At 40.8% G+C, this 15,406-nt stretch overlaps 1 protein-coding gene across 1 annotated transcript in view; it reads left to right on the plus strand.

Moving 5' to 3' along the window:
* Positions 1 to 14,789, plus strand: part of cachd1 (cache domain containing 1) — a 101,621-nt gene extending 86,832 nt beyond the window's left edge. Inside the window, exons 22-27 of the mRNA XM_039601369.1 lie at positions 1,702 to 1,818; positions 3,842 to 3,993; positions 4,508 to 4,669; positions 5,336 to 5,413; positions 6,235 to 6,336; positions 11,087 to 14,789. Coding sequence (XP_039457303.1) covers positions 1,702 to 1,818; positions 3,842 to 3,993; positions 4,508 to 4,669; positions 5,336 to 5,413; positions 6,235 to 6,336; positions 11,087 to 11,337 — 862 coding nt within the window. The 3' untranslated portion in view covers positions 11,338 to 14,789. The remainder of the gene's footprint in view (positions 1 to 1,701; positions 1,819 to 3,841; positions 3,994 to 4,507; positions 4,670 to 5,335; positions 5,414 to 6,234; positions 6,337 to 11,086) is intronic.
* The last annotated feature ends 617 nt before the right edge of the window (positions 14,790 to 15,406 follow it).

A 15,406-nucleotide genomic window follows, 5' to 3' on the forward strand; every position in this document is an offset into this window, starting at 1 on the left:
CACATCCAAAAGGGGTTGGATTGAGATCTCCTGACTGGGAGGCCATTTGAATATAATGAACTCACTGTCGTGTTCAACATGATTTGAGCTTTGTGACATGGTGTGCTGTCTTGTTAGAAGTAGCCATTAGACGACTGGTACACTGTAGTCATAAATATCTCTGTGAAGGTTCTCAGTCATCCAGTTCATCGTAGTCTAAGGAGCTTGGAAGGAAGTTTTCCAAGCTTTCATGACTGTAGTCATAAAGCGATAAGGTCAGCAACAATATTCAGATTGGGAGTGGAGGATGGATCAAGTATATATGTCGGGACCAACAACCATGTTGCATTCAAAGTCATTTAAACCACCTTTCTTCTCCTCCTGATGCTCAATTTGAACATCAGCAGCTCATCGTGACCATGTCTACATGACTAAATCCACTGAATTGCTGCCACGTGAATGGTCGATTAGGTAGTTATAGTGCAGTTGAACGGATGTACCTAATGAAGCGGCCGGCGAGTTTACATTACTGCAGGTACACCATACATTTGGAATATTACTGTCCCAAGTTATAATCACCGAAGATGAGTTACAAATGACAGCAGAAAGAGATTACAGCCGACCTCAGCACTTACAGAATCTGCAAATAATGTCATAGAAAACAGCCATATGATGCCTTTATACGACAGTATTAGGAAAACATGCTTGGCTTGGATACTGAGATACCCAGTGACTGCAGAGCAGTGAGATACCCACCAGAGAGCGCATTAGTCATTCTGGAGGGAGCTATGCCACACTTATTTGCAAGGTAGTTGAGAAAATCCTCCCACATCTTATCAGGATTAAGTTCAGTCACTCTTCAGGCAGAAGAGTTTTTTTAATGGTGCTTAACTTTCAGATGATGCCTCTTTTCTTCTTCTTCTTGGTAAAATAGTGATGCAGCTTGGTGTAAGACATAGCCCTCAGTTCCCTTTATGCCAGAAGTGCTTCAAAACGGTCTTTAAAAGGCCAGATGAAAGTGGCGCTGCTTTGATCTTTGATTTAAAGGAATGGGATGAAAGGGTTCTTGACTGTAAAATTAATTTCTCCAGCCTTCCTGCTTGCATGTGGTGTTTTAAAGGCCACCTGCTTTCTTCATTTCTAAGTTAAGAGTCCCTGTCATATTTCCCTCAACGTGTTTTGCAGACGTGCGTGCGTGACGCTTCAAACATTTTGAAAGCTTCCCGTGCAAATGTTTGTGGGTGTTTTCTCACTTTTATATCTCTTGCTTTCCTGCTGCATCACTGTGTCTGTTCCAGGTCTTTTTCCTTTACTGTTTAAGCCACTCTGCATCCCATCCATCATCCACAGCGCCTCTCACATTTCTCTCCCTTATTACACTCACCTCCTTTCATCAGCCATCAGCAGTCTTTGACAGCATGTCAATGTTTAAAATGCCAATTTCTCCTTTATTTCAGGAAGACATGCAATTATATTTTTTCACTGTCAGTTTTTTTTCCCTCTGTATTTGTCTGGCAGCATCGACGTGTGTCTCTTTAGAGCTGATTGACGTGGTGAAGACATTTCTTTGTGTGCTCGTGCTTTGATTTTTATTTTTTTATGATCTTTTTTTCCCCCAGTTTAATCATATTTAATGGTAGCATTCGGGTTTATATTGTCTAGTTGATGTTGTATTTGTGTTTTGACCAAGAAAATGTGTCTTTTTTGGTGTATTTTTCTTAGGAATCCCAGCTGCGAGGTGCATCAAGAGCCTGTCAGTCTGAATGTGATTGATCCCAGCCTGCACGACACACTGCCCCAGTGTATCAACACCCGCTGTAGCCAGAGATACACCAGCAGGTACGCACAACAAACTTTGCACATTTGGTACACTTTGACAGGTGTAACGGCACCCTGATAGAGAGCCAGTGACTAACAAAAGGTAGCAACACAAACACATAAAGATAATATAAAAAGGGCCATATTTACAATAAATGTACATAATGATGCAAATCAACACCACACTGACACCTGGTGGTAAGCAAATGTTAAGTTCTCAAATCACTAATTGTTTGACTAACTCCTTAAACTACTTATCCCTGAATCATGATGCTGTGTGATACAGTGCAGAGTCTGTTACAGTGAAGAAATGAAGAGCATTTAAAATAACATGCTTTTATAATATCAGTAATATGCTTATTAATTGCCATCAGATGTTACTAAAATGAATAAACCAAACATAGACAATTAGCTCTTTGCTTTTTAAGTTAACAGAAATATTATTCATACGGTCTCTAAAAAGTGGTGTCATAGTGTAAAAACATTGTAATATTGGACATTAGGTTGTAATTTATAGTGCTCAAAAAATTAAAGGAACACCTTTAATAAGAATGCAGCATCAAGTCAGTTAAACGTTTAAGCAGCAGAGGAGTTAATCAGTTCCAGCTGTTTTAGTGTGGAATTTTAGTGAAAATTTGACAAAAGGGGCAACAATGAGACAACCCCCAAAAGAAGGAATGGTTTTACAGGTGGAGGCCTCTGACATGGACAGGGAGTTACTCTAGGAGAGCTGGACAGGGAGGTGGAAGGCCCTGTGCTCGCTGCCCAGCACTGTGGAGCCAGATTGGCGTTTGCCATAGAATACCTGAATTGGCAGGTTGTCCACTGGCAACCTATGAAGAAGAAAAACTGCAGAGAACCTTATGATGCCTGTAACATCGTTCAGCATGACCAGTTTGGTGGTGGGTTAGTGATGGAGGGATGCACAGACCTCTACAGGCTAGACAACAGCACCCTGACTGCCGTTAGGTATCAGAATGAAATCCTGGATTGTCAGACCCTACACCGGTGTAATTGGTTACGTTGTCAGGCATGAATACCAGCACATAAGGGCCAGGCGAACCACAGAGTACCATTTTGAGTTGCTGCAATATCATTTTAGCAAAATGGTCCACTTTGCTGCATTATTTTCTTCCCCCCAGTAAGATCTGGTGTGTGTGTGTGTGTGTGTGTGTGTGTGTGTGTGTGTGTGTGTGTGTGTGTGTGTGTGTGTGTGTGTGTGTGTGTGTGTGTGTGTGTGTGTGTGTGTGTGTGTGTGTGTGTGTGTGTGTGTGTGTGTGTGTGTGTGTGTGTGTGTGTGTGTGTGTGTTTTTTTTAAGTGTTCCTTTAATTTAGAGCAGTTTATATAAAACTGTTTTGGAGCAGTATGGAGAAATTGCAGTAGTAACGGGTATTGCATCTGGTTTTTACATGATTAAATGACTTTCCAGGTAACAGATGAAATGAATAAAATGTAACTTCTGTTTTCATTTCACCTGGAAACAACAGGAAGAATGCTTTTGAGGGCTGTGATATTGTTTATTTTGCCTTTAGAGAAGTCTTATTTTGAAGGTAGTAACCAGTTTTTTCCCCATTGTAGAATACAGTCTAATCAACCTACTAACAGGTTATTATGTAATAATAGTTACATATAAAAAAAAATTACATTATTCCACCAATATAACCTTATTACAATTCAAGCACTGAGTTTTACCATATCGTAACCAAAATATTACTCTACTATTGCTGAACAGTTTTGCTTCATTGCTACTGAAGTATCTTTCGTCAGTATTACTTTTTCTTTTTATCTCGCACTACACTATTGCAAAAAATTTCAGCCTTATATTAGATTCATAAATCTGATTAATGCTTTGGCAATCACAGTCAGACAAGTACCGACTGTACTTTCAGCCGCTCCGTTATTCACAAGGGCTTGCAGAATCAGGTAGCTCCGTGTGTATATTACTATATTACCTCATTATTGTCAGTCCCTGTTATTTCCATGTTATTGCCAAACTGTAATATAATGTATCAACTGCTTGACATCTGTGTTCTGCGTCCCCAGTGACTGTTTCGGTGTGCTGGACTGCGAGTGGTGCATGGTGGACAGTGATGGGAAGACTCACCTCGACAAGCCGTACTGTGCCCTGCAGAAGGAGTGTTTCGGGGGCATTGTTGGTGCCAAAAGTCCCTATGCAGATGGCTTGGGGCTTATGGGTGAGTTCTTTACCCAAAGAAATTGAGATTTTTTTCCAATTTATTATATATGTCCTCTTTGGACCCTGGCTTCATCAACATATTTATTAAATGTTTTAGAGTTGTAGATTGAGCCCACCATTATGAGGCCTTTTTATTGAATACTCTGTAGGGCACCTTCATAGTGATGAAAAAAGCAACAACACAAGAAGTCAAAGTTAAATAGTTTCTTTCAGGTCCTTAAGACAACAGTTTTATTTATATTTATATTTTTCCCTGAAACTTTTCCGTTGCTTGGTAGTTTTCTTTGGAAGGAGAATTGGCCGTCTTCCTGCAGTTGAAGGCTTTTTCAGTGGTACTTCACACTGACGACAGAATAGAAGCGAGGGAGAAAATGTACCAGCATCTCAGCGGGAGTGAGGATCTGAGCCCGAGCTGTTTGATACTGGCTTGTTGTATTGTCTCTACTTCAGCCATCTGAAATCCTTTGTGACTTCTTTAAAAGAAAACCTTCTGTCTGTTCTCTCTTCTGCAGATGAGGAGGTAGCCTCTTTGAACATGATCAAGAGCGCCCCTGTGGGTCCAGTCGCTGGGGGCATTATGGGATGCATCATGGTGCTGGTGCTGGCTGTGTATGCATACAGACACCAGATTCACAGGCGCTCGCACCAGCACATGTCTCCACTGGCTGCGCAGGGTAGGACTAATGCATAAATTCCTATATTTGTTTCGTCACGCACCTTTTGTGAAGCTGTGGAGAATCTCAGAGCTGTGAAAGTGCATCTGGTTGGCCTGTATTTTTAACACTGGAAAACAAGTTACAATAACTACAATGTTTATTTTAGTTTAAATGATGTCATTTTTTTTTTTTTTTTTTTTTTTTAAGAACACAGACAAAAACAAAGCCTTAAAGGAATGTGATTAACAAGCGCTACAGCAACTGGCGAGTGCCGCTGGAGCTAAACAGTTGACATTAGCATCAGCACAGCAGCAGCTGCTGCTTCTGTATGATTTGTGTAATTACACAGAAATATTGACAAAAACATCAAACAAGATTACAACCTCATTAAAGCTCCTCGGTCCAAGTCACTTTCAGTCTGGCAGTTTGGTAAACAACGTGGAATAGATAGTGGAGAGTGTGGCTACGTTATCACGGGGTATTAGTCTGAGCAGTTGGCTCATAGATTCAGTTACTCAGATTTGTGTACTTAGGTGTCAGTGCTTTCACCAAAAACACATATACATGGCAGCTTAAGCTGCAGCTTTTGGGGTGCAGCCTAATGCCTACTGAATATCTACGCACACATTCATGTGTTTGTTTTCATCATTCTTACTCTTCTTCTTTTTCTCCATGTCGCTTCAGAAATGTCGGTGAGAATGTCCAACCTTGATAATGAAAGAGACGAGAGGGATGAAGACAGTCACGAGGACAGAGGAATCAGTGAGTGATTCGTACTGATCTACACTATATTGCCAAAACTATTCACTCATCCATCCAAATCATCTAATACAGGTGCTCCAGTCACTTCCATGGCCACAGGTGTATAAAATTAAGCACCTAGGCATGCAGACTGCTTCTACAAACATTAGTGAAAGAATGGGTTCCTCTCAGCAGTTCAGTGAATTCCAGCGTGCCACTGATAGGATGCCACATGTTCGATAAATCCAATCCTCACTAGTAAATATTCCACAGTCAGCTGTTAGTGGTATTATAACACAGTGGAAGCAGCTGGCAACAACAACCACAGTCAGCCACAAAATGGTGGGTCATATGAAATCACAGAGCCTCAGATGCTAAGGTGCATAGTGCACAGAGGTCACCAACCTTCTGCAAAGTCTGTTACTACAGACCTCCAAACTTCACGTGATTAGCTCAAGGTTAGTGCATAGAGAGCTTCATTGAATGGACTTCCATGATGCAGCTCACATCACCAAGCGCAATGCAAAGTGTCAGATGAAATGGTATAAAGCACGCCACCACTGGACTGCCAGCGGATGTGTTCTCTGGAGTGACAAATCACGCTTCTCCATCTGGTAATCTGATTCAGAAGAGCTGAAGCTGTTAAGGGTGGGCTATCATCATATTAAACCCAATGAATTAGGGATGGGAGGTTCATATGCATGTGAAAGCAGATGAGCAAATACTTTTGGCTATATAGTGTAATGTATCATGAACATTTTGTACATTTATGTAGAACCTTACTTTTGGACAGCACAGGTGCCCATCTTCGCCTTGACCCATTTGCTCTCTTTTATTTTCAGTCAGCAATACTCGATTCATAGCTGCAGTGATCGAGAGACACACTCACACTCCCGAGCGGAGACGGAGGTACTGGGGGCGATCCGGGACAGAGAGTGACCATGGTAAGAGAACTATTTGGGCACACAGAAACAGGGATATTTACGATGAAGCTGCGTGCAGCTGTGACAGCGCTGTATGTCAGTGCTGATGGAAAGCGGAACTGAGTCAGTCATACCTGAAATGTCAGCAATGCTGTGTCAAAACAAAACCACTGATTTAACTATTTCGAGAGTTCCTGATTCTTACTGATAGTTGCAGTTTCAAGAAGGTTGGTGCAAAAAAGCCTAAATCGATCCCAGTCAAGCTAAGTCATTATGGTGGCTGAGGAAGCCTGTAATGAGTGGGTGTTGATAATTTAAGTAATAGTTGCCTTAATTCTGGGTAATTCTTGTATAACAGCTCAGCCTATGTGGTTTATGGAAAATGAATCATCCACCGGTTACAAAACTGGACCATACTGTACTTTCTAAAGTGTTACTCACATGAGTTTGCCTCCAGCAAAGATTGTATTTATATTGCTATAGATGTAAATTTTGAATATTGCTATAACATATAAATATTCATTTGCATGACTTGTCCAGGAAGTGAAGGGCAGACTGCATGCAAGCTCAATTTCAGAATAATCTTCCACTAAGGCCGCTTCTCCTTTGTGCTTAAAGGAGGAGGTTAGAGTTTAAGGGAACAATCAGGAGGTTTGCTGAACATGATCGTCTAGGAGAAGACCCCCAGGGTCACAGAGGATCACATTATCTCTGCTGACTTGGAGACAGCTCAAGAGTTTGAAGATGTTGGATAAATAATGCCCATTAAAAGTCTGTCACAGTGGCCCGGGCTAAAAGTAGTGACATAACATGAAATAAAGTTTGTACTGTATTGAATATAAAACCTTAAAATGATTCATTTTAGCTACATTGTGTGATAACAGATCTGCAGTTAGCTCTCAGTTCCTGCGCTTTGGTGCATCCTTGTTCCATGCTTGTTCTTTTTGTTATATCACAGTTCTGAACCGTGTTTTCTCTTATCTTTAGCTCTGGAAGAGCTGCTCATGTTCACTGTTAACATTTGTAGAACTCGCAAGTCTGACGCTCAATGTGGATGGACAGTTTCACCCACATGGGCACTTACCACCTACATGTGGCATCACTCCACTTCCTGGCAGTGAGTGTCTCGGTTAGTTGTTGCATAACTGATGATGCCAGAGAGAAGAGGGATGAATATGAAGAGAGGAGAGTGGGCTAAAATGTAACAGAACGAGCTTGTCTGCTGTGTGCTGCATACAGTATTGATTGTAGGAACAGTGGAACGTGGTTCTTTTTTTGTACTTCCACCTCTCTTTTGTGCAGTTTTTGAAGGATTAGATGTATTTATTTGATACAACATTTGATTATCTTACTCTCGCGGTAAAGAGTGTAATGCAATGATGTAAACTGGCTAATACCAGAAGCAGTCTTAATATCTTGTGCAGCTGAAGATGGGGAGGGTTTGCAAAATGAAACATGGAGAACAAGTGGGGAGATGGTGAGATGCAAAAATGATGAAATGAGGGAAATAAGTGAAAAGCAAGGGCAAGAGGACAGGAAGAGAGAGGAAGATGAGTAAGAAATAATGGAAAGAGTGGGTGTTAGTCCATTAGCGAATATAACTTTACACATAGACAAGCATTACTAGCTTCAAAGTTGCTGCTTGTCTCTCATCAGTCAAAGGTTCCTTCCCACCATTATTCAGTCACTCAAAGTTGCACACAAGCCTATATACAGATCACCAAAAACAGACCATTTAGTCTGCTGAATGACGCACAAACTCTGTTTGCTGTGTGGTCCGCTTTAAGGATAAGCTTCCAGGCAACGGTTCAAACCAACCATTAAGGAACGTGTGCTGCATATAGCCATATAATCTCCAAGTTTAATCCACACACCTGGCAATTTTCAGTCTGTTTGTACTTCAAACATTTGAATGCTATTTAGCCCAACAAACTATTAGAACCAGAATAGGAATGTGTAACCACAGAATAGCAATGGCCCCATCCTGTGTGTGGTGTCGCTTATATAATCGTCGGCAGTTTACATTGATATTTATGTATAATCTACCTATAAATCATAAGCCTAAAAAACTTATGAATTACGACTAAATATGATTTTGAACAGTGTTTAAAACTACATGTTTACCTGGTCACTGAAAGAGGGAAGGGCGCGAGTTTTAAAATTTTGCTACAGGTCAGACGCTTCACTTAACATTACTATTAATAATAATAGAGCCTTTTAATTAAGGATTAAACTTAAGTATTGGTTTGTAATAGTTTGACATTTTGAATTTGCTTTCTAGCTAAGATCTCAAATTAAACTTTTGACTATATAACTAGCAGTTGGCTAATCACCGCACCGCAATAGTGAGTAATACAGAAGTCTGGCACCAAACTCCCCATAAAACATCAAGTTTGACATTTTTGCAGAAGCAGTTACCAAAAAAGGACAGCCATAATGGATTTTTTTTTGATTTTTTTTATTTTTTTTTAACTTTGGACGACACGAAGGCTAGTTGCTTTACCCCATCTGGTATTGACGCTAAGCTAATTGGTTATTAGAGCTTTATTCTTAACATCCATATGAGAGAGAGAGAGAATTCTCACCAAGAAAGCAAACAGGTTTGCCAAGTTTTTCACCTGTTTAAAGTTGTTAAAGGAAAAATTGCAGTTCTGTCTTCAAGGCATAATAACATGGTAGTTTAGCTCGGCCTCCCTTCATCTCATGACATTAAGTAGGATTTGATATCCTCCACCTGGTGCAGCTGTAAACGGTCAGCAGTGCACAGTTAGCGGTAGATTTACCTGAAGCACTGGATTATTGCTTTTGGGAAAACTGGGAAAAATTGTGACAAAGTTGGCACCTTCCATGTCTGAAACTTCTTTGTCTGTTGTCTTAGGTCAGCTGATCTTTGGAGGATCAGGAAAAGAACAGTATAAAGAAACTTACATACAAGTCATTCCCTTACCTGAACCGGTTGTTGGTTATTGTTAAGAGGAAGATGAGAAACATCACCTTAATGCCACACTGGATTGATGCTGGAATTTGTTTTAAAGAAGACATAATAATTATAATAGTAATGATACAGGTATTATTTCAGGATATCTGGTTTTCATGGGCTATAATCCAAAATCATTAAACAAAAGACAGCTTGAAATATTTCACTTTATTTGTAATGATAATGATGTAATGATAAGGAGATATGAATGTTTGCATTAAATTATGAAAAAAACTTTTAAAAACTGCATTAGTAGAGTTTTAACATGACTGGTTTATTGTTTTGAGTGAAGTGCTTTTTAGCATCAGTAGGTTACCATTACTGCTGTGAGCAGCAGTAATTGTAGGCTTGGAACTGGGCTTTGGTATAGCAAATATTAAGCTGGATTGCTGCTGGAAAATATGAACCCAGCAGCCCTGCAAAACCGATCGCTCTCTGATGGTTTAGATGTTCAAGTGTCAGATTTTTTTCAGATTGAAAATGGTTATTTGGACATAAATTTAATGCAGGGCCAGACCCGTAAACACATACTTCTAACCCCACTGCCTTCAGCCCGCGTGCCACAGATGCGATCGAGTGTCTCTGGAGGTTTCATCATCCAAAATGACAGTGATTTTTCTATAAATATAATCATAGAGGCACTCAGGCTTACAGAGTTATTTACTCAAACAGTAATAACAGATTGGTGTTCCACAGAGCAGCACGGCTGGTGTCTTTTCAGAAGCTGAAAAAGATGGGGATAAAGGACTAAGGAATGTGGATTTATTTTCACATAGACTCTAAAAAAGCATTTTTAGTCACACACTGTGTTTTAAGATGCTTTTTTTATGGGCTTCAGGGTGGTGAAATCCACTTAGAGTATAAAGGGGATCTATGCTAATGTTTCCATTGAGGTGAAAAATCAGAAAAAATTACTAAAGAGAATTTATTTTCTAGAAATTGCCCAAAGTAGAAGCTTCGCTGGCCAGGATGCAAATAATTGCAGTCCACAATCTGGGAGAATTATTACACATGTACCTAACAACCAAAAGGTCCCCGGTTTGATCCCGGGGAGGGATCACAAATCATCTTTGGGGCAACTGGTCTAAACAATCTGAATAAACCCAAAGCCTGCAGTATATGGTAGCTTAAGGCAGTCAACAAGTGATCCCTGGAGTCGGTGTATTTCGGCCTGTCACGTACTTCTCACATGGTTTCTCAGTGACTGCAGCACTTTCCTGTTACTAGTTCAGTTAGCAGCGTGCACCAGGAGCCACGTCGGCCCGTTTTTCTGCCTCCTCGGGCTAAACGTGTGTTTGAGATGTTTAAGAATGAGATCATAAATATGCATGTCTTTTTTTTATTGTTATTATTTCAAACGGAGCTGAAAACATAAGGAGCAAAAAAAAAAAAAGGCCCCGGGGGAATGTTTACTTGTTAATGTGCCATCAAATGCCACCAAATAGTGCCGTCAAATAGCTTGTACTGCACTCAAACATTATGAGCTGCCGTGTGCTCACAGGAACGTTTCTGTGCTGAATATTCACGATCGGAGAGCGTCATTAGTTAGCTGAGTTGTTGCATTTTATGGTGCCTTCCCATTTCTATTAAAGCGGAGCGCAGGCGTCATTACCGACAGGTCCACGTGTGCAGGGACTGTTGAGTTTTGCTTTGCCACGCTGCCTTCTTCATTTAGTTTCAAACTTTGAAACATATATTTAAGAAATTTTTGCTTAAGATTTCAAAATCGCCCAGTAGTTTTGAGGGAAAGAATTGTGAAATAACGCCATCCTCTGCACATCTTTTTGTCTCCAGGCTACAGCACCATGAGCCCGCAGGAGGACAGCGAGAATCCACCTGGAAACAACGACCCGCTTTCGGCCGGCGTCGACGTTGGCAACCACGACGACGACCTGGACCTGGACACTCCCCCGCAGACGGCGGCATTGCTCAGCCACAAGTTCCACCCCTACCGGCACTCGCACGCGCACCACCACCCGCTGCACACACATACGCACCACCTGCAAGCTGCAGTGACGGTGCACAGCGTGGACGCAGAGTGCTGATCCTCCTGAAAGGACCGGAACTGTTCTTTTGTTTTGTTTTTGTTTTTTATTAAACATTAAAAAAAAAGACACTGGTGTGTAAGTAGAGAGCACACACAGATGGAGGGAGATGCCACAGGTAGACTTAGTGACGCTTCAAGATCTCATTGTGCCAACATCTCAAGTCTCAAGCCCTCTTTCATTTAACCACATTTAAAAGCGGACACGTGTACGCGACCGCACTTGGGCCAGTGGACGTAACCAAGTGGGATTTCCTGTTATTTTTCTGAAGGACTCGAGATTAAGAGCACGTAACAGCCCTCAGAGGCAAACAGAAAAGCTGTGTGAGCCCATTTTTTGGCCTTCACTGAGGACGGGACACAACTGGAAGCTAAAAGCCTTCTTTAGGGAGGTCAAAGATTGTTATTATTCTCCAGGACCAGTGGATTTTTACAGTACAAGCACTCATGTCGGACCCCTTTTTAAAACAGGGCTAAATCCTGAACTCAACACAGGTTGGAACATTTATGGAAACTGTGGGACATCTCTGAAGGAGAGTGAAAATACTGCATTTTCGAAACATGAACTGGATCTAGTGAGATTCTAACACAGCCTCTATTTCAACTTTACTCTCCATGAAGAAGCTCTGGAGTTTGTTTTATTCTTTTTTTCTTTGTTTTCTCTGAAAAGCAGCTGCCTTTATCCAAAGCAGTGGCTGCTGGTCTGACACACAACAGTGTGACACGATATCTGGACTTTTCCATGAATGTTTGTGAACTTCAAAGTAGGAAGAAAAAGCTTCAATATTCACAGAAACGCAAGAAGAAACACTTTAAAGAGGAAAATATTATTTTTCTACTATTTATTAAAGGTAGATTTTCAAGAGAGGAAAGCAGCGCAAATATGACAGCAGTCGGGGAGCGTGAGACACACCGGCCCACTCCCTGCAACCAGTGCATTAATTTTTGGGACTCATTAGTTTTTGTTTTTTTTTCTTTCTTAAAATATCTGTGAATTTATTTTTGAATTTTAAGAATATCAGTACTATAACAGGGATTATTCTCATTTCTTTTTTACCAGACCGAGGGATTCCAGTGCAGCTCGTTTGCATTTTCTTTTAAATGTTCTTTTTACCTTCTTTCAGCAGGAGCATAATTGAATAATCTCCCTTGGATCCCCATTTCTAAGTGCACTCAGCGGTCAGTTCATGAGGTACACTGGTCCAGGCACAACAGTCCTGCTGTAAATTCGGCTTTTATTACATTTCTTTTCACTGTTCATTTGATTCAGCATGTTTCCATGCTGAGGTCATAGGTGACATTTCCCCCCTCTTGTATGAAAACACTTCTTACTCTACAACTTTACCTTTTATGATGAAAGTATTTTCTTTAACGCATCACCAATATTTACAGCTTTTTAAAGATCAGTGTTAAAGCAGGGCTGTTGTGTTGAATTACACCATCTTGTTCTGGCGTACCTTAAAGCGGCCTCCCAGTAGGGAGATCTGCTCCTTTTCAGACTCGCTGGAAAACATCCTCTTTCTGATCTCGCCATGTGTACCGAGAGGCAGAACTTCTGTATTCGCTGCCCTTTTTTTGAGCCTCATGGGGACTGAGCGAGGATGACACCAGCGCACAAAAAAGAAACCATAACCAAAAGAAAAACAGAAGAAAAGACAATCCCTGGCTTTCGTCACTGCTGGGAATTTGGTGTGTGAGGATTAGCAGAGACCCTCACAGAGACTGAGTGCTGCCCACTCTGTCTGCCTGAATAAGAAAAACCAGTACAGAGTGCTTCTTGTTTTATCACAAGCTTTCACCTTTGAGGCTAAGCTAATGCTCTGGGTGTGTGTCTGTTAGAGTTGTGCTGGATTTTTATACAAAACAGAATTAAATTTCCACCCAAGATAACCAAGATGGAAGTCTCCCCCTCGTCAAAGAGGGAAAAGGAGATGCTGCTGCTGTTTTACAGAGGTTACGCCCCATCAGTTGGCTCCTCTGTGGTTAACCACTCAAAAATGTATTTTTTACAGAGTGAGTGTGAGTGTGTGTTTGTGTTGGAGAGAGTGTGACTGTGTCTCAGTGTGCATGTGCCTGTGTGTGTGTGATGAAGGGATGACTATCCACCAGGAACATTTTCACTGAATGCATTATTTTTCAACATAGTGTTAGAGAATTGTAGGCGAAAATGATTGATCAAGAAATCCACTTATTTTTTATTGAGATGAAGAGTCACGTGACCCGATCTGTGCTTTTGTGAGTTTGTTCAGCTGATCGAATCATGTCAGTGCGGCATCCGTGTCTTGTGTTTTGTTTTGTTTTTCTCCCCTTCCGCCTTTTCAGGTCCCGAAATGTTTATTGTTCTTCAGAGATTCACTATGAAGTGTAAATACGGAGTCACAAATAGCTATTAATAACCTGTACACTCCATCGTTTTATGTTGTTAAGACATGATGTATGCTTCAAATGATGCTCAGATATTTGGGTTGATATGTTCTGTTTATGGTGTCTCATTATTTTTTTTTTTTTAATTTTTGGATGCCTTGGATGTGTTTTGTTTGTTTTGTTTTTGGAGATTTATTTTTCTTTAGGTCCATATTGGATGGAAGTCAGTACTTGGTGATATTAATACACACTTTTTATGTTCAAGAGACTTCTAGTTTTTAAAAGTTTTATCGTGTTTTGTGTCTTGGAAATGCTAAAGAAAACTTCTCTCTCGTGCGCTCGTGTAGGTTCGTCACATAGCAGTACTACACAACTTGTCACTCACTAATGACCGATCCAGCTGCCTTGTAGTGGGTTAGAGTTTACGCTGTGCTACTTAAGACTTTCGCCCGTATTCATTTACAGTCATTTGGCGCGTTTGACACTTGAGGAGAATATTTACATTTGCACATTCAGTGTGAGCCCATTACACTTTCATCTGCACAAGTGCTAAATAATTTGACGGCTCTGACAGAGTTGACACATTACCGCGTGCCCGTTTTGTCTCGGTGCGTGTTCGTGTTTAGGCCGGGATCACAGGAGATGTTTGCCATCTCGTAATGCCGTCAGATTTACCCACCTGCAAGGAATTCGGATCACAGACCGTGACTGAAATTCCAAATTGTCCTCCTTTTTCCCCCCCAAAACACTCTACGGTACGTCATTTCAGTTCAGCCTCGTAGCAGTTATTAGAACAAATGCAGTCTCAACAGTATTTTTTTAAACGTGCGTGTGATGACGTTTTTTTTTTTTTTTTTTCCTCAAAAGTGAGTGCACCATTAAAAGCTTATTTTCCAGGAGAGTTTTAATCAGTATTTAGCAGCTGTTGTAAACAAGTATATATACAGAACACTCTAAAATGCAAATAATGTACTGAAGGAACATGTGTATGTCCCCCCCCCCCCATTCCCCCACCTCATGTATCATATAAAGTTATCAAATTGAGATTTATTGCAATGTGAATGTGATAAAGTCCATTTTACACCTAAACTTTGTGGCGTTCTGATTCCTGCTCAGTGTTTATGATGCTCTTTAATGGGTGAATAGAGTCAAACTGCATCTCAGAAAACCTGCTGCTGCACTGCTCGCTGGAGGTTCAAAAGAAAGGGGAAAAAGATGAGATTGATATTTCTCGGCAGAAAAAGGAGAATGGCTACACATCCGTCGCACACAGATCCACATTCAAAGTCAAACTTGTGTCGTTTTATTAGATTTCATGCAGCTCTCTGTACAGCTACAAAAAAAACTACTCGCATGCAGTGCTGTGAAAAACTAAGCATAATTCAGTAACATTTAGCAGCAGCATATTGAAAGTAAATCAACAGTCTCTCACATGGTCCAGTTTGCAATGAGTTTACACACAGCTCCTGCCATTGCCTTTATATCAGACTGAGGTCCAGGCTTTGACAGGGCCGTTGCAACATCTTGTTTCTTTTCTTTTCTTTTCTAACCGTGTTGCTGTAGACTTGCTGCTGTGTTTGGTATCATTGTCCTGTTGCATGACCCAGTTTCAGACGAACTTTAGATGTCAGATTAGTTCACATTTGAGTCTAGAATTCTTTGTATGAGTAAATAGTTTGCTTAAATGTCTCAAATTTGCACGTTCT

The sequence above is a fragment of the Oreochromis aureus genome, linkage group 17, assembly GCF_013358895.1.
Source record: "Oreochromis aureus strain Israel breed Guangdong linkage group 17, ZZ_aureus, whole genome shotgun sequence".
NCBI lineage: Eukaryota > Metazoa > Chordata > Actinopteri > Cichliformes > Cichlidae > Oreochromis > Oreochromis aureus.